The sequence below is a fragment of the Convolutriloba macropyga genome, unplaced genomic scaffold (genome assembly GCF_964194025.1).
Source record: "Convolutriloba macropyga unplaced genomic scaffold, txConMacr16.3 SCAFFOLD_1794, whole genome shotgun sequence".
NCBI classification, from domain to species: Eukaryota; Metazoa; Xenacoelomorpha; order Acoela; family Convolutidae; genus Convolutriloba; species Convolutriloba macropyga.
In genome coordinates, this window is record NW_027449376.1 from 20,001 (window position 1) to 39,751 (window position 19,751).

Genomic DNA, 19,751 nt, shown 5'->3' on the forward strand with positions numbered 1-19,751 from the left:
TCCCACCTACCCAGTAAAACGAAAATTGATGCATCTTGCTGCGATATGCATCATCTTGGATCTGTTGATAAAACTTGCGATGCCATATTACGGATTTGAAAATTTGGATCCTTTCCAGTCTCTTGTCATGACATCGTTAAGTTAAGCAATATTCGAAGGCTTAGAAGTCATGATGATTAGTCTTATCAATACATATCAGTTTGCTTCTTGACACATTTGCTAGAATGTTGGTTTCTGCATACACATTAAGTTAACGGAATATAATTGAACGGATTGATCATATTTCAGTTTGAAATCTTGTCTTAAGATCCATGTTTACTTCGCACGAGAAGTCTCTTCGCACAATTTTTTATAATCTTCAAAAATGTAAATTTAAAGTTATAACTACAACAAAAACGTTTGGTTAAATCTTTACATTTTCAAAATCGCCTCCTAAATATATGAATAGTTTGGTCTTTGTACTTCAGAAGAAAAAATTCCTTAAGCCTCTTACTTGTCTGTCTATTGGAACACGTTCATGCATTTTGACCATTTCGATGCTTAGTTTTTCCTTAATTTTTTTTTTGGATTTCAATTCGTAAATTATTCCACTTCCTAGAAAAATCTCTGATCAGTGACCTGGCACTCCATTTTGGATTGGCATTTATTCTTTGGAAAAAAATGGACAGCTCTGGAGTTTTTGGTCAATTTTACTTTCCAAAAATACCGAATGCGGTTTTTTTGTTTTCTCTCCTTATAATGTAAGAAGAGGTTAAAAAACTTAGGAAGACAAACTATTTAAATGAAAGCTCTGCAAGTAAATTTTTGTCTATCAATAAGAGATCTCCAGCACTCTCAAACTTTTTGCGCCATTGGCAAAACTTTATTTCACAGTTTATTTGTCGATTAGCTCTTTGAAGTGACATAACCGACAACGATTGGAAAAAATTCCACTGAAATTGAGATGAGACAAAACAAGTGATTTAAAAAGACCGATTCTTGCTTTTAATGTTAGATGGTGTCTTACTAAGTAAATTGACCTAATAGCATTCGCCATTTTCGTTAAAGTTTTGTTTAGCTGTATGTCAAAATATAGATTGTTATCAATCACTTTACCTAAATAACGACAACTTGTTTCTGGCTCTATAAAATTTCCATTATAATGCAATTGTTCAATTTTTGATTCACCATTTTTTGATTCAAAAACCACAATTTCTGTTTTATTTCGGTCTCAAAATCTGCCTCATATAGCTGTCATTGCTTTCAAATACACTGTTAAAAAAATTTGGAATGACAAATGTCGCATGTGTCATCTGCAAACTGTAAATGTCCTCTCTTTTTTTCATTTTTTCTGGGAAATCGTTGATATACATTATAAAGATTGAAGGTCCGAGAAAATTTACCTGCGTTCTTCCTTGAAAAATAAGCTAAGACCTTGCAATGTGTTATGGAACTAAATCTTTTCAAACCAGGTTCCAGGGTAAGATCTGAAAATATAGTTTTTAATGTTTCAATGTTTTCTCTAGAAGATTTGTATATTTTGGTTTCAGGACTGATTAACCGGGGACTTGCTATCATCCTAGAAATATCAAATTGAAAGGTTGTTTTGAAAGGTTGCAAGTTTGAAGCCGGAAAAATCTCAATATTCCAAACCCTTGATCCTGTCACTGTCTTTTGTGAAAATTCAAACTATTAATAAAATGATTTATTTTAAATTGGTGTTATTATATCCAAAAGAAGTCAAAAGCACGGCAAAAACAGTAAATCAGTTCTTTTAAGAGAAAAGTTAATGTTCTAAAGTTTGCGAAATCTCAGAGACCGGCTTTAACCACAAAGTGTTTCACAGCCCATCGCGTCTCAATGACATTAACCTCAACGACAGTTTTCTGTCTTTTTGAACTTAGAGAGATCATTGTTGATATGAACGAATTGCGGCAATTACATTGAATTTTTTATAGTCAAATTTGGAAAGTGGCGAAAATTAAATTTTTGCATGTTTTTGTCAAATTTAGAATGCTTATCTGATAAAAAAAAGCTCAATCTTTACTATTTCATTTCTTGAGCTGCCTGTCATACGGTATGGATAATATCATCATATATCCATAACCGTATTTAATTTTAATTACCCATTTGAAGGACAAGTGCTTTTGTTGCCTAGATTAAAATTAGTTCATCAAGTTTTTTTTGTAACTTCCTGTCTGTTCATCCTTTAGACAGTAAATAAACAGTCTGTTCTGTCTGTTTAGCTCAAAAACAAATCGATACGTTCTTCTTGTTTTATGATTATGCTGTGAACAAAACATTCATTTCCTTTTTGATTCTAATTAGTAATCTAAATTGTTCATTCTCCAAATTGCAGTTCTGTAAACCAGTGCCAATTTAAATTTAGTAACTCGCTTCTCAATTGCACTCGTTCAAATTGAATCGCGCCATTCGCACCGCGAATAACCAATTCAATAGTTGGAAACTCTAATTGCATAAAGATAAATAACATCCGCGGCGCAATTGCCTTGACTGAATTGTGCGATAAGCATTCGCGACTCGATTAGCTTAATCAGAAGCAATTGAGTGTAACATGGCGCAGTCAGCAGCTGAATCAAAGAAGACGCCTCTTCACGTCGATGCATTTTGTGAAAAGCCTACTGCCACTCCACCGCTGACGTGGGATAAATGGACCCAACAGGTGAAGCTAGCATTGCTAGCAAAAAAAGGAATTCAGCTCGAAAATCTATGGAAAGATCCACCAACAGCGGTAACATACCCACTCGAGCCAACTTACGAGGAACCAGTGGAGAACCACACGCAAGCAAATGAAAGGGATAGAAAGTTCCGTAACCAACAACTCAAGGTAAGTTGGCAAAATCGTTGCAAAAAGATTGATGAAATTGGTATCTTGTGCGAGATAAACTATGGGTGATCTGTGAGCCAAAATCAATATCATTGTTATACTTGAGCATTGGCATGGAAGGACGACATATTTTCAAAAGCCAACATCCTTATTTCCTAATAGAAAACAGCCATTTAAGGAATTGTGGCAAGCAATGGAGGATTCCTTTATAAAACTGAGAAATATCACGTACGACCGTTTTGTCTTCTACTCTTGTAAACAACAGAAAGGCCAATCTGTTGAAATTTTCTACGGCCGCCTAATTGAACAAGCCAAAAATTGTTTAGGAAGTGAAAAACTACACTTATTCGAGATGCTTTCATACTAATCATGATAGATGATGAAACTCAAAAGGAGTTATTAAAGGAAAAACTTGAACCCTCCAAGGCACTTGAAATATCATTTCAGATGGAGATGGGGGCACAAAATCATCAAAAGATCAATCAGAATTTGATGCCAGCTACAAACTCAGTAAATGTTGTCAACAATTACCAACAACGCAATCGCAACGCGAATGCACAACAAACTAGAAAGGATTTCACGCGATATCCAACTGTACCCCAAAACTAACAATATAATAGTATCTGTACCAATTGCGGCCAACGGTGGAGTCATAATCATCGACAGATTTGTCCCGCAAATGGCAAAAAGTGTAATAATTGAGAATTATTTGGTCATTTTGCGAGAAAATTTTGAAAGCCGAAACGATCACAGGGACAAGCATCTAAAGCTCCACACACAAATGTCAACCAAATTGACAAGACTCCTGAAAAAAGTGATGACGAAGAGTCTGTTAACTACATAACTAGTTACCAACAACTATACGAGCAAGTCCACGATTTCATTTGCGATAGCGACTCTGACAACTACGTAGCGGCAATCTCATGTGAATCAGCAAATAAACTTAAACCCTTGAATGCTAAAGTACAATTCGGAGAGGTAAAAGCAAACGCTATGATTGACTCTGGGAGTGCAATTAGTCTCATCACAAAAACATTAGCAAATCAAATACTTTGAACTACACAATCTGCAAAGTGGATCACTAAGAGGCAAAAGAGGGACCTAAAAACATTCTCAAATGATCATCAAAGTCCTCGAACATCTGGAGACAACGGTTGCATACAAAAATTGGATAACCAGAGAAGCCAATTTGACAGTGGTGGAAGACGGTCACAAAATCATCATTGGTAGAGACCTCTTCACAAGCCTTGGCCTTGCAGTTGTACAACAACAACAACCAGATAATGGTAAATGTGTTAATAACATTAATAATTCCACATGTAAAATTAAAGAGACAATCGCGGCACAATTTCCCATTTAGTTTCAAGAATTGGTCTCTCCAAGACACATGTAGCGAAATGAAAATTTCATCAAAAGTTCACAGCAAAGCATCAAAAAGGTCGGCGCGTTCTAATAAATCTACAAACTAGAGTCACGGCGGAATTAGAACGTTTACAGAATCAAGGTCATATCAAAAAACTTTCTAGTTGCTCAGACGAACATTTCATATCTCCAATCGTGATCACAGTAAAGAAAGAACAATCTATAAAACTCGCATTAGAATCTAAAGTACTAAATAAAGTCAAACACAAAAATAAATATCAAATGACCAACATTGACTTGCTAACTGACACAATATCACAACATCTCATAAAAACACTCAAAATGGTCAACAAGCATATTTCACCACATTAGACTTAAAATATGCATACAGTCAAGTAAAATTACACCATGATACTGCGAAACACTGTAACTTCAACATTATCTTGGAGAGTCCACTGGAACCTATAGATTCGAAACTGGTTTCTACAGCCTTACCGACATGCCGGCAGAATTTCAAAAAGCAATGGACTATACATTAATACGTCTACAAAACACCTATTGTTTCCTAGATGACATCATAATTGTTAGTACTGGATCTGAAACGGATCACTTGGCATACGTTACAAAATGCTTAAAAAAGCTAGACGAAGACATTTTAAGAATAAATCTTCAAAAAATCCATTTTGCAAAAACGGAAATTGAATGGTAAGGATATAAGTTTACCCAAACTGGCATACCACCATTATAAAGTAAAACCGCAGCAATTTTAACAATACCACCACAAACAACACTAAAACGTCTACATTAATACGTCTACAAAACACCTATTGTTTCCTAGATGACATCATAATTGGATCTGAAACGGATCACTTGGCATACGTTACAAAATGCTTAAAAAAGCTAGACGAAGACTTTTTAAGAATAAATCTTCAAAAAATCCATTATCCGTTTTGCAAAAACGGAAATTGAATGGTTAGGATATAAGTTTACCCAAACTGGCATATCACCATTAGAAAGTAAAACCGCAGCAATTTTAACAATACCACCACAAACAACACTAAAACGTCTACGATCCTTTCCCGGGTCCTTACAATATATTGGCAAATTCATACTACACCTAGCACAATTATGTCATCCACTTAGACCACTTCTTAAAATATCCACAAAGTTTATTTGGACAGAAGAACATACTAAACATTTTAATTTAATCAAAGAAAAAATCGCCAACAGCACAGAAAGTAGTCATTACAATCCAAAGTTAGACGTTCGAGTTAAAAGTGACGCCTCACGTTTGGGACTGGGAGCAGCAGTTGAACAGAATACACCCGAAGGTTGGAAACCAAGAGCATTTTTGTCACGATTTCTAAACTAAACAGAAGAACGTTACAGTGTTAACGAATAAGAACTATTGGGAATAGTTTGGTCAATTGACTGTTTTAAATACAATCTTTATGGAAAACTTTCACTGTTATAAAAGACCCCCGAGCATTATTGTCCATATCAAAAGAACACAGATCGAACAAATCTTACCATAGCCGACTCTCTAGATGGATAGACACTACTTCCATACATTTTCACAATTGAACACATGCCGGGAGCAAAAATGGGTTTAGTGGATTACATATCTAGTAAGCCATTCGCAAGAGCTAAAAAATCATCTACATATGATGAACACTTTGTAGTAGCTACAATATCTAAAATTCGTAATTCAATGAAACACCTAATTGAAAATAAACAGAACACACTACAAAAACTCAATAGCATATTAAAGTTACATTCACCTTCATCTCACTCAAAACAGTCAATCGCACCAAAAATGCATACCCCAATAAATACTAATTCACAAATTAGTATTAAACTAGTTGCCCCACAATCACTACTTTCTAGAAAGAAACTACCATTCGTGCCGCAATTAACACTTTCAGATTCAACAGTTAATCTGCATATAATATACTATTGGCATTGCAAATGCCTCTTAAAATTAGGAAATCACATTTCGCACCAAATAACCACACAAATAGTTCACAAAGCAGTGAAAATGTCAGACAATAAAGAATGTGATTACTCTGAACAAATAAACCCAATAAAGCCAATTAATGGTAATAAGTCAAACAATCCACATAAATACTCTAAATTTAGCGCAAAAACCTAAACTCTTAAAGATAAATACAACCTACAAAAAATCACTCGCTTTTTGCCCGAAACAGATTCACATTTCACTCCACTTTGAATAACTCTATCAAATTGCTCAACGCAAACAACTTTATCAATCTACTCAACAAGATGCCAAAAACAAAAGCAACAAGACCAAAATCTACTCCAACTAAGGCACGGGTGACCTTTTCTGACACAACTCCATCAACACCCGCCACAAATACGTCCTCTAATACCGAAACCCCATCATCAGTCAGTTTGATCGACGTGAAAAAAAACATATGCTTCACAGAAACATTAAATAAGATATTTAGCAAAAAAACTACTGGCTATCCTCACCGGAAAGGATGCAATTCTTAAAGAAGTGCGAGATTGTGTCATACGAGACGACCCTGACAGACTACGAGAGATAAGCCCTACATATTCTCGTATTGGCGGGACCTCAGTATGAAGCACGGATATGTCTGTCTAGACGAAAGAATAGCGATACCAAAAACGATAAAGGATGCGGTATTGGAGGATATACACTCAACTCACCCTCCTGGGAGTTTCGCAATGCTTTCACTAGCACAGAATATTTGGTGGCCATATAACCATGTGGATATACTGGCAAAAGCCAGTGAGTGCAAAGCCTGCACGGAAATTGGTAAGAATTTAAAATCAGTGATTCCGCACTGCAAATGGGCACCTTTACCAAAATGCGTTGAACCGAATGACGAAAAAAAATAGATTTTGGTGGGCCAATACTTAATGAAAAGGGTATAGAACGGTGTTTTATTGCAAGTATAGATAGATATTCAAAATTTCCCACAGCAGAGATAGTAAATAACGCTTCTGGTACAAATGTAATTACATTTTTAAATAAATACATATATAACCACGGGGTCCCAAGAACCATTATATTAGATCAAGCTCGATGTTTCACAGAAAAAAAGTTTGAAACCTTCTGTACAGAAAATAACATTACACCTATATATGAACCACCAAAGGATCACAGAGCAATAGGTGTAGTAGAACGCCTCATTCAAACAATTAAACGCCAATTAAATTGCATGAAAACAAAACTGAATAAAAAATTTAACTTAGAAGATTCCCTACATGCAATTATAGAACGACTGAGAATCTCGAAACAAAAAACAATAGACATCACACCATTTGAGGCTTACTTCCGTAGAAAATGTAATACACCAATTTCTAATATCACCACTAAATCTAACAAAAATTTAAAATACATTAAAATAGTTAAACAATATTTAGATGAAGACACAATAACAGGCCGCTCGTATCTAACGGAGGAACAGTGGGCAGACACGGCCCTATTCTAAGATAAGGAGATAGAAAAAGTCATCTGCGCTGCAATTGCCCGCGCACAGAATGAGGAGGACAAATTGAAAGATGGAGAACAGCGACTAATCTGGTCAGAAGGGGTGAGCAGGCCAATTCCTTGTTCCGAACGAAGCTTTCAAGTCAAAATAGCGAGGAAAATTCACGACAGCCACCGTCAAAAAAAAACCTCGAGGGGCTATACGAAGTGCTTGCTCCTGGTAGCACTGTATGTAAAATCAGCACAACCACGAGCGTTATTGAAGAGCCCAACAGACAAGAAGTAAAGGTGCAAAACTCCGATGTCACAAAATTCGGTACAAAAGCGGAACGCGATACGGATCCTGATCATAGCCCTGATCTAACCCAGATTTCACACTTCAACCCAGCTGTGCCAAATGCGCCTCCACCACATAGCCCGAATGTAGCTGGACCATCTGCGGCACGAGTGGCTTCTTCTCAAATGCCAACGCCTATCCTACGCAAAACGGAAGACGACAACTAACAATAAGTGATACAGCCGATTCGGATACATCATCTGTAAGAAAAAGCAAAAGAACTCTTAAAAGACAAAAGAAGTCTACGACGTCGATAGTGGAAAAAATTCATAACACGGAAGGGTATTCAACGGAAATTCCCGAATCAAATACCGAAGTCATTGGGGAGGTTTCGCCATGAAACCCTAATGAAAGATGGACAACGGATCCAAATCCAAATCTCTCAAAAGAAGTGAAAGTTTTGCAGGCCGAAAACCAAGATCAATCAGATTCTGAATAAAACTCAATAAACTCTCTGAACTTTATATTTTATCTAATATTTAATATTTTACTACTTATATAACCTGTGAATATTTATTAATTTTCTGATTTTATGTACTAATTTTTCTCCCAACAGGGGGAAATATCATACGGTATGGATAATATCACCATATATCCATAACCGTATTTAGTTCTAATTACACATTTGAAGGACAAGTGCTTTTGTTGCCTAGTTTAAATTTAGTTCATCAAGTGTTCTTTGTAACTTCCTGTCTGTTCATCCTTTAGACAGGAAACTGTCTCTTCAGCTCATAAACAAATCGATACGTTCTTCCTGTCTTATGATTATGTTGTGAACAAAACCTTCTTTTCCTTTTTGATTCCAATTTGTAATCTAAATTTTTCTTTCTCCAATTGGCTTTTCTGGAAACCAGTATCAATTTAACTTTAGTAACTCGCTTCTCAATTGCACTCGTACAAATAGAATCGCGCCATTCGCACCGCGAATAACCAATTCAATAGTTGGAAACTCTAATTGCATAAAGATAAATAACATCCGCGGCGCAATTGCCTTGACTGAATTGTGCGATAAGCATTCGCGACTCGATTAGCTTAATCAGATGCAATTGAGTATAATACGGCCTGTAATAACAAAACGTTCATCAATTCTTTAATCCTTCAGAGCTCAGAAAGTACCTCTCTAATACAAATTAAGCAAGGTTAAGCATTATAGTATTACAAATCACTGTATCAGCTCAACATCATCTTGACAGAAGAATTCCGTGCTATTAAATAAAGCTTTCTGAACGCGCAACAAATTTCAGAATTTCGCCACCCAACTCATTCATTTCTGAATTAAAGTTTTTTCTAGATTTTAGTTTTCCGTAGTTCTCAACACGACAAGCGTTGATATGATTGCATTCACGTCGTTTTGTAAGAAAGGTTCATGCTAGTTCCGTTGCATGCAAAAGAATTTGCCCGCAGAGAGTTCGTGTGAATTCAGTTTCTTTTATTGGTTCCAAATATCACTCAAATATTTAGAATGTCACTCAAGGCAACTTTTCCCAGGGGCACATAATTTTGACACAAATCCGCAATTCAGAATCTGACAAGACAATTTCAAAAACAAGTTTCACTTAGAGACACAATATATTAGTTTTTTTGTTCAACCCTTCTTGAAGGGGGAAGAATTATTAACTCAAATGGGTTTTTTGTTCAGACAAATTAGACGGTTGGTTATGAGTGGTGTCATTAAAAAAGCCTGTTCAGCGTAGAATATGGAACTTATAAAAATCTTATGAATTTCGTTTTCTAGAGCGAGTTAACATGGTTTAAATATTTGTGAATATAAGACCGGTTTGCATTATTTTTAATCTAATTTTCTGTAATTTTTGCCGAAAATCTTGTCAATTTTGTTAAAATATCTAAAATTTTTAAACAACAGTAATGTTGATTTTCTTTAAATGACAAAAAAGTGTTGTTGACTTTTTAGATTTAATTATTTGTCTAAAACGTTGTCTAATATGACAAAAATTTGATTTTTTCATCAAAAAATGCCAAAAGATTATTCAGTCCACTTTGATGAAATTTGCAGAAAATACGCACCCAAAAACAGCTAACATTGTCTTCTAAACTACAAAGGGAGCTAGTGCTACTTCCATTTCTGCTGAGTGTAGTCTGAAATTAAAATTTTGCAGTTTTTGCAAACTCTACTTTGTGATTATCAAAAACGCAGCATTTATTTTTGATGTCCTAACAAAAAAATATTATGAAGATCTTTAACTTTCGAATCAATTGAGTGTCCTGGACGAAAAGCAATAGCATGGCTTGTTTTGGTCCAATCTTGCACTGTTACAATTCAAAAACAGTTCGGATTGTAATTGGTCGGTCTTTTTTGAAAAATTCTATACTTTTTTAAATTAAAGAACAAGAAAGTTCAAACCTAAGCTCACTGTTGATAGGTCCAAATGGCCTCCTAAGCAGTTCCAAATTAACGTATCTAGTTTTTTACTCAAAACATTATCGGCGTTCTGACTTTTAAAGATGTTTGGATTTTGATTAAACATTAGTTTTTGATTTTTGCCACTATTTTTCTCTTATTTTGGTCAGTTGTAGCTTAGTGTGAGCAAAGAAAGAAGGTCTCTTCTTCCACTTCCATCTACTGTTTTAATTTTTTTTTAGTTTTCACGCGTTAAGTTATTGTTTTCTGACTTTGATACCACTATATTTCACATTTTTTTTTTAGTTTTAAGCGTCGGCCCACTTTTAACTTTTTTTCGTTTTATGGCATTATCACACATTTAACAGTGCACATGTTGCATTATTGGCGTTCAAAATAAAGAAAAATTGAAAATATAATGGTCTTAAGTGGCAAAGATTATGGTTCTAATGACTTTATCAATTGTCTTTAAATGTTGTTTTTACTTTGTCTTCTCAGTCGAATGAAATTTCCTGGATAATGACTGGTCTCACTCGTTTTTTATGGTGGAAAAAGTGAGCCTATGTTCTGATTTGAGTGAATTGCTGATGGCTTTCATGAGTTTAAAAACAATTGTTTTCAAAAACTGATAAATATCGTTAATTACAATTCACATATGAAAATAGTGTTGACTGGGGAATGTGCAAGTGTACAAAATCTGCTGACTTCGACACTCGTTTTTCGCAAAAAACGAAAACTAATATCTGATATTTGTCTATTTTTGATGTTCTTGTTGTAGATATAAGACTTATTCTGAAAAATTACAGGTCTCAAGCGCTTCCCTTGGACGAATTAACGAACCTATTTAATTATATCAATTTGTAGCTATTAGCTGTCATTACTTAAAATAATTGTGTTCGAAAATTACAAAAGTATTACATAATTTTAACCTTTTTACTATTTTTGTCTTCTTCCTGTTTATTCTCGTTAATGAAACGTCGAATACAAAATCATTGGTTTTCAATTAAGGCTCAATTGAAAATGTTTCGAGGGGCAAAATATGCTTTTACGGCTTCGACAGCGTTTTCTCACAAGTTTTTATTAAATTTTAAAGTAATGACTCTGTTTTTTGTTCTTTTTGTAACCGCATAAACAACTGAGTGACGCCAGGAGTTAATGCCCAACTATAGAGGGGTTTGTGATCATAAACATGTTGAACGTTTTCTATTGCAATCTAATGGTTTTCATTACTTTGAAATTAAATGTTTTTAAAAAAAAGCCAATTTTTTAACATTGCTTTTTTGTTCTTTTTTGTCTAATTGTTACCGAGCCTTATTATGGAGCGGTCTCATATTTTAGTAAAAAAGAAGTTCATTTGTTTAGTTTGAGTTTTATGTGACGCTATTTTAAACTTGTCAATAAGTTTTTTTTAAATGGACATAAAGTTTGGGTGTATTGGATGTTTGTTTGTTGTTATTGTTGTTTGGTTTTGTTGTTCCTCTTGACTTGCTTTCCTAATTATGGCTGATCTCATCAATCTAACGCGGCAATTTTCACTCCATTGAGTTGTTTGCGTTGGAGGCGATTTTTTTGTTCATAAACATATTTTTGAAAAATGCATGAATTTTTGGGGGTTTTCCATCTGTTCCTCATTTGGTAAACATTAATGCCAACAGTGTGGATGAGCGGGGTCGAAAATTTACTAGCCTTCTTGTTAACCAAATTATAATAAAAGAGTAATTTTTTTTACCAAAGTATAATGTTTGCACACGTAGGAACACAGGGACGCTCAAAAAATTCTCTTCTTCCGGTCTATGGTGTTGGTTTTGATCATTTTAGTTGAAATCAGAACGTTATCAGGTGATTCAATGGCATTAATATTGCCACACACCCTCAGTTACTTTTTGTGGTTGCGCAAAAAGTAAGCAGGAAGGCAAACCTTAAAAATATTTGTCCTCATAACCAAGCTAATTGTTACTTAGAAATATCAATTTTGTGCTCCTAATAAAAAATAATAATTATAAATGTCCTTGAATAGTACATTCGCTTAGATTAATTGGAAACCTATTCCTAACGAAGTATATTTTTCCTTTAGTGCTCATACCAAACTTCCGCACCAGCCAATCAATATTTTCTGTGTTCTACATCATCTGGAATTAATCCTAGTTTTCTGGGATTTGTAAATAAGAATAAAGTTTCAAACACTATTAAAGATCTTTTTTCCATTAGGGCTATAGGCCTTTGTAACCCAATCAATCTAGTGAACACTGGATCACGCTAAGGGTGACTCTTTTTTATTGCCCACCTTGTTTAATTTTCCCCGTTTCCAGAGGTCAGAGTCTAACAAAGTCCAGTCAAAATCATCATATCTGTCTTCTGTAGAAATGTATCTGTTTATGTTGATAAAATTTTCGTAATAAGAAATTGGATAATACTCCGCAAAACCGTTTCATCATCCGTTTTAGCTGTTCGAAGTGTAATGTGACTTCAACGAAGCAGATGCTTGCTTTTTTAGGGCTTTTTTTCCTACATGGTTCTCACCAACGCTTATACACGATTGATTCTTCATAGAATTTGAATAGGTTTAATAATTTTCTGTAATTACTTTGTCGTAATCCAAAATTAGTATAACCAAGTTCTTCTCGCCATCAGAACAACATAATTTTGACTGATTATACAGCCAAGTTGAAAGTCGAAGTGCTTTCAATTTTCCGACGCTCTTTTAAAAGAGAAGGGAAATTTTGTTGTTTTTGCTTAGGCCCTTTTCAAGCTAAATGTTATATGCCTTTCATTTACTCCAATTTGTACTATATGCGGTTACCGCCATCTTTTTAATGTGTCACGAAAACTATATGCGGCGCAAATCACAAAGAACAAAAAACAAAAAATATCTGTCAGGCACGGGAGTTAGCGACTGAAAAAAAACTCCGCTTATAAGTTGGCGATGCTCTTCCGAAAATATCTAGCGCATAATATAATTGACTTGAAAGATTACGCAAATTAAAGCTCGCCGACTTGCGAAATCGGTTTTAATTTTAATTAAAAGGAATTAGATGCGCTAAATTCACATTCAACACTAATAATGTACGAGAACAAGAGATGAGTGCAATGAAAAAGAAGAATTGTTTTAAGGTTTTTGATTTTTAACTGAAAATATTAATTTCACCACTAGAAACCTGCGTGGCAGTCACCTCTTCTTCCTCTGCTCCACCTCTGAATTTACTTATGTTGCATTTTAATCCAATTTTCAGCCATTCAAGTTGAATTAAACGACCTAAATTTATTTAATATTAGTAATTTTTAGAGATGAAACTTTGATTTTCATGACTATAAAAAACAGTACTATAATACTATATTACTACAATAATACTATATTATTGCAAAAAAAAACAGTAAATGGCCGGAGTAAAAGTTTCGCTGCTAAATACCGTAAACATTACGAACGATAGCTGGTAACAGATTTGCTGTGGTCCTTTTGAGCGGTGAATAGTCTTAAAAAAGCGGTTTTCCCAGCTGAAAATTTTACTTTCGCAACTCTAACCGCATTCAGCGTTGAAAACAACAATCGTTATAACCATTCACCACATTCACCGCAGTTCTTGATTTTCTCAGCGGTTTTTAGCGCTGTAACTTCAATCCGGTTTGATTAAAGGTTTCATAAATGCCACGTGAATCCTATAGGATCCTACTTAGCTTATCACATGTGAATCTTCATTCATATTTTATAATTTTTATCTTTTAAGTAGGAAACTACTTTATAAATCGCAAATCGCAATGTTGCTTTTTTAATTATATAGCATGCCAACTTTAACCACAGATTATATTTTAAATCAAGTTTATTATAAAAGGCTAACTTTTTCATCAATTTGCACTTTTGTTTCCACTTCGCTGAGTGCTTTGGGCACAGAAACCTCAGTGCAGTAGTCCTCCCAGTCCCCCTCACAGTTCCACTCTCCATTCAAATCCGCCAGGTCAGAATCGCGTCTGGATCGTTTGCCTCCTGCGACCGCATTTCGGCGACGTCTTGGCTAAAAGATAAGTTGCAGGAATTTATCCGCGAGGATCTTTTTAATAAATGTAGATTTGCAGCGGTATTACTTTCAAATCGCAAAACAAAGTGCAGTGATGCCCTAGTCCAGAAGAACAAAAAATACAAAAAAGTAAAAAAAAAACTTTTCCTGTCTTTCATTCCAGACGTTGGAAAAAGTTCGGATTGTTTGGCGGTATCATCTCTTTTAAATGTCAGAATTGTTTGGTATGCTCAGTTTTCAAACATAAGGAAGCTTCGGAAAATACGGTTTTAAAAACGCAGGAAATCTTCCGACTGCTCTGTCTTAATGTGCGTTACATTGCCTTCAATGAGGCTCGCAATGATGGTAACAAAACAAATATTTATAAAATTATTGATTGTTTTGTTTTCAAACATAACATAAGGACGACTTCTTACGTTTCAAAGCATTCCAACTATTGTCTGCGTTTGTCAACCAAACATGCCAACTTTATCGAAGAAAAAAACCTCTTTCAATATTTAGTTTTTTCATTCTACGTACCTTGGGAATGGAGGGTATTTGCACACCACTGTCATCCACGATGTCCTGAATGCTGTCAACTAACTCCACGATATTAGACTCCAGCAAAGATTTTCGCAACCCTGGAATTTCAAGTTCAGCCACCACTTTGTCGAATGAAACTTCGTTGTCGATCGCAAAATCAACCGCCTCTCTCCACGCGTTTACAAGTTCTTGAACTTCGATCCAATTTTCTTCCGTTTTTGTCCAGTTTTCCTTTATTTTCTTCATAGATCTCTCCATATGATTAACTGCCGTATCAAATTTTTCATTATACGCTTCGATAGTTTCTGCTATTTTGGGCAGTTTGGCGGCTTTTTCTGCGAAATCTTTGACGTCATCGCTTCTGGGTTTCTGGTCCGGGCATCCTTTTATTCCAGCTTTGCAGTATTTACCAATTGTATTTGCAATTGCCTCTGAGTCCAGATCGTTTATCAGTTTTTGGTATTCTGCGTTGTATTGGGTATGCTTGTCTTCGATCTGTAAAAAAAATTGGAATAGCCTAATTTTCTCGTATTATGAGCATGCTCAAAGTCATAAGGTTGAACGAACAATTTGATGAATATGCTTTCCAAAATGCTTAACAAACAAGGGCGTTGAATGTTTTGGTTTGCTAAAAAGACAGTTGTTTGTTTAAAGTTTTGCGGGTTTCTTTTTATTACAATTTTTTTCATCCATTACTCAGTAATTTGTTGATTGAATTTTAAAAGGAAAAACAAATTCTTCTTCTTCATGAAAGCAAACGGTATATTGGGGTGGATAATCAGATTTGATTTGAGTCAAAATTGTCTCTCAATGATCTCTGAACTTTTCCGTTCGTCTTTTGTTTTTGCTTTGCGTTCTATCACGTTTTTCGATTAAATCAACCCCAGCTGTTCACGCTTGCTTCTGACTGACAGTGCAGATAGTTTTGTTTCCAAAAGGTATACCTAATTCATTGAACGCGGTGAAGGTGAAGTCGAAAGATTCATGTTTAGCTGACAAAGGTATATTAGGTTATCAGGGTACATTAGAGGGAAACGATTTTAGTATTAAGCTGAATAGCCTTTAATTTGAAAGTTATGTTCAGTATAAGTCTTTAAATTAACCAAAACTGCACTCCAAAATATAGAACTTTTCATGAGACTCGAAAAAAAACTGCATCTTTTAAAAAATTTTCTCTATTTTTTGTCTCTTTCTCTGTTTCAATCTGTTTTGGAAGTCAAATGGGTCAGTGTTCATTACTTTCTGACAATCTATCGAATTTGTATTTTTGTGTCTCTCATAGAGAACGCGGAAAAATCTTATATTAAAATAGCAATTGAGGACGAAATCATTGAAACAAAAAATGAAAACGTTTATAAATTCGTTTGAACTTTTGGAGCTTAAATTCTATTAAGTTTGACTTTTGCTTTATTTTTTGTATCCTGCTTTTCAATTAATTTTTCAGCTTTACTTGATTTATCAAAAAAGTTTGCAACAAATCAAATCTAATGTATGTTTAGGCTACGTAAATATGCGTAGAGGTTGAATGAACTTTTAAAAATGAGGAAAGTTATGAATTTTTGTAGACCATATTTTGCTCACGAACAAAATTCAAAAAGACTTTCACTTTGGATTCAGTTTTTCAAGAAATTTCAATAATGCTACTTTTTCACACTCCATAAAACTTATCGGTTGCCATAAATTTATTTACTTAGCAATAAACCACGGTAGCATAAAGTTCTTAAACCATAGTTTGGAGCAATAAACTATCAAATTTTTTTCCAAACGTAAAATTGATGAGTTGTAAATGATCAACAGATGACAATTTGCTGCTAAGTTACGTTTCAAAACGAACATCTTGCTTTAATGTGTAGACATGACTTTGTTAATATTTTCTCACAATAATGGTTGACAATTATACAGGAAAAAAAGAAATCCTAATTGGTAAACAACTACATTGAGGTCCCCTGATTTTTAAAACATTAACTGAAAATCACCATGTCGTCGCTAACATATGCGATGGGCGTAAAAAAACTGAATTTTACAGATTTTTGAACTGAATATAATGTAATAAATAAGGATATTCGAAAGTGTGTCCGCTTTCGAAAGTGTGTTATCTTAGAGTGTGTCCGCTTTATCTCTAAAATGGGAAAAATTTCTTTCTCAAGCTGATAACCCTCGGATTAAGTATTTGCAAAAATCTTACAAGAGCATTTTCAGGTAATAGTAATGATGTTGCATAAAATATGCTTCGACTCGTCAATGTTTATTTAAGATAAGATTGTCTTTTAATAAGTTCCCACTATCAACCAAAACTCGAACAAAATCAGCTAAAATCTTACATTTTTTCTTGTCTTTTCGCAGTCACCATAAATTTTGTGAGCTTCACTCAGCTCAGAATTCATTTTTTTCACCAAGTCGGCTGCATCTGTCATAGAAGAGTCACGAATCTTTGCCAGACTAGCTTTGGTCAAGTACTCCAAAGGTTTGATGTAATTCGTCTCATTATACACAATTTTATCGGCGTTGATTAAAAACGATGAACAGAACAGTGACACAGTTAAGTAAACAAAAATCATAATTTTCGTCTAACAGAATAATCGCAAGCAATTTATAGCGCAATTTTGAGTTTTTACTCTGATAAATAAATCCAAATCAATTCAATCCAATTCAATTCCGCCAATCCGGAAATAATTGTAAAATATTAGCCCGATCCGTGTTTTGACTTTCGTCAATTTCTAACTAGTACAGAACAATGCTTTTGTTATAAAATGATTTATAACTTTCCAATGTTACAATGATATGACAAAGTCCTCAAAATTTATTGTGGTTATTTGATTATTAAGAAAGAAATTGTTTGACTTTCTTCTGATAAGAAAAGTCCCCAAATGACGAAATAACACCCACGTTATTATGACTCGCTATTTTGTCATTCAAGTTTGCAGTTTATAAATTTAATATATTCAATGAAGACATTGTCTCAGCTACTTTACAAATCTTCTTAATAATTCATAAAAGGATTCTCGAAAGAGATAACGCGACTTAAATTTGTGGACAACTTCTTGGTTAATTTTGGTTACAATTTGGTAAAATTTGCTGCAAAACTATATTCTCATCATTATATAGTCTCATATTATACATAACAATAACCTTATATATACTTAAAACCTCTAATCTTTCAAAAAAATAAGTTTGCCTCGCTCTACTCAAACTTCTAAGATCTCACTGAAATTTCACAATGTTCACAGCATTAAACTATCCATTCCTGTACAATAAATTACAACAAAGTTCCCGAATTGAAGTCTATGTACATGATAATTACGTAATCGGTGCCAACATGACGTAACAAAAACAATGTTCTCAAACATGAACGAAACGCAGTTTTTTAGGTAACTACCCAACGTCACCCCCCGATTGGTGATTGACCGGAGGTCGGAAGTTCGGGGTATCATTTTTGACCATGTTCGGGTTGGTTCCAACGTTGGATCTTGGGTCGAACACCTGTTGTTGATGACCTTGCAAGTTGGATCCGGGCATTTGGGAGTTTTCAGCTGCAGCCTGGGCCGCAGCTTGGGCCGCTTTCGCCGCCTTTTTCCTCTGTATCGCTTTCATTAACTTCAAAACTGGAAGCGAGTGCTTTCGATAAGCCGGATTTCGGAACCGATCCCAGTGGATTCCATTGAAGAACGGATGATGCTCCACACTTTCGATTCCTCCAAGAGCTGGACTTCCCAGCCGACGTTTGGGATCCGCTGCTAAAAATGCGAACAGCACTTGCTGCACGTCTTCTGGGACGTCGGCAGGAATCTGAGGCGATCGGATAGTCTGAATGACATCATTTACAGTCTCACGTGACTTTATTTCCTCCCTTGTGAACCAATCAAAAGGGAAGAATCCTAGAAGCAACTCACATGCCAACACTCCAATCCCCCAGTAGTCGGCTTCAGTTCCGTAAGGCGTTTTGCAGAACATTTCAGGCGAAATCGTATACGGCACTGTGCCAAAAATTACGCGAGCTTTAATTAGACTTTTCTGAATACAGGAGCCGAAATCTCCTATTGTAACGTGCCCAAACATGTCCAAGAAACAATTGCTCGCTTTGATATCACGGTGCACATAGCCTAACTGGTGCAGAAAGTCGATAGCTAAGCAAAGCTCCGCCAACAATGGAATTACAAACTCTCGTTTTCTCTCCCAAGAAAACTGCTCCATATATGGTATGATATCTCGAACTGTCAAACCCTCAACAAACTGCGTCAAGAGGTACAAAAAATCCGAATCTTCCAGAGCACACTCGAGGTGAATAATTCCAGGGTAGTTGTGTTCCTTGATGACCTCAAGGGCTTCCTTTTCGTACTTTTTAGCGGCCGAGTTCTGTTTAATAATCTTCAGAGCGTACTGTGATCGAGTATTACCGTCTGCAACCTGATGTACTTCGCCTTGACCACCGGATCCCAGGAACTTGACATAGCGGAGGTCGAAATCCTGGAAAATTCCGAGGTCAACAAACAGTCGGGTTTCACCGGGAGACTTGAGGTAGACCCGTCTGTCGTCAATTCGGAGTTCTGATGAGTCATTGGGGATCGGCTCAACTAAAAGTTCAATTTTTTCAGAAAATGATTCTGTATGAACATTTAAGGTAACATAGAACAAGGATGGGGGGGTTCAAGCAGCAGCGGCAGCAGAGGATACTTGGTTTCTCCTTCTAACAATTTTAGAATGCTGACAATTTTAGCTCCACTCGCTGAAAAATTTAGCAACATCACAATGTTCAGTTATTTATCATCGTGATTATCACCAACAGCACCAAAAAATTATGCAAAAGTTCTGAACGGTTTGAAATATAATATTAATTTTGTTGAATGTGCTGAATTGCG

The 19,751-nt window shown here is 35.2% G+C and overlaps 2 protein-coding genes across 2 annotated transcripts in view; both read right to left on the reverse strand.

Annotated features, from left to right (window-relative positions):
* Positions 1 to 17,727, reverse strand: part of LOC142354995 (uncharacterized) — an 18,458-nt gene extending 731 nt beyond the window's left edge. Inside the window, exons 1-3 of the mRNA XM_075407308.1 lie at positions 17,217 to 17,727; positions 14,893 to 15,390; positions 14,197 to 14,370 (exon numbers count right to left, since the gene is read on the reverse strand). Coding sequence (XP_075263423.1) covers positions 14,197 to 14,370; positions 14,893 to 15,390; positions 17,217 to 17,453 — 909 coding nt within the window. The 5' untranslated portion in view covers positions 17,454 to 17,727. The remainder of the gene's footprint in view (positions 1 to 14,196; positions 14,371 to 14,892; positions 15,391 to 17,216) is intronic.
* Positions 17,728 to 18,132: 405 nt separating this feature from the next.
* On the reverse strand, positions 18,133 to 19,466 carry LOC142354994 (myotonin-protein kinase-like; the record flags this gene model as incomplete). The annotated part of the gene is made up of 1 exon (XM_075407307.1): positions 18,133 to 19,466. A coding segment is annotated over one exon (1,199 nt), but the record flags the coding sequence as incomplete, so codon positions are not given.
* Positions 19,467 to 19,751: the final 285 nt, after the last annotated feature.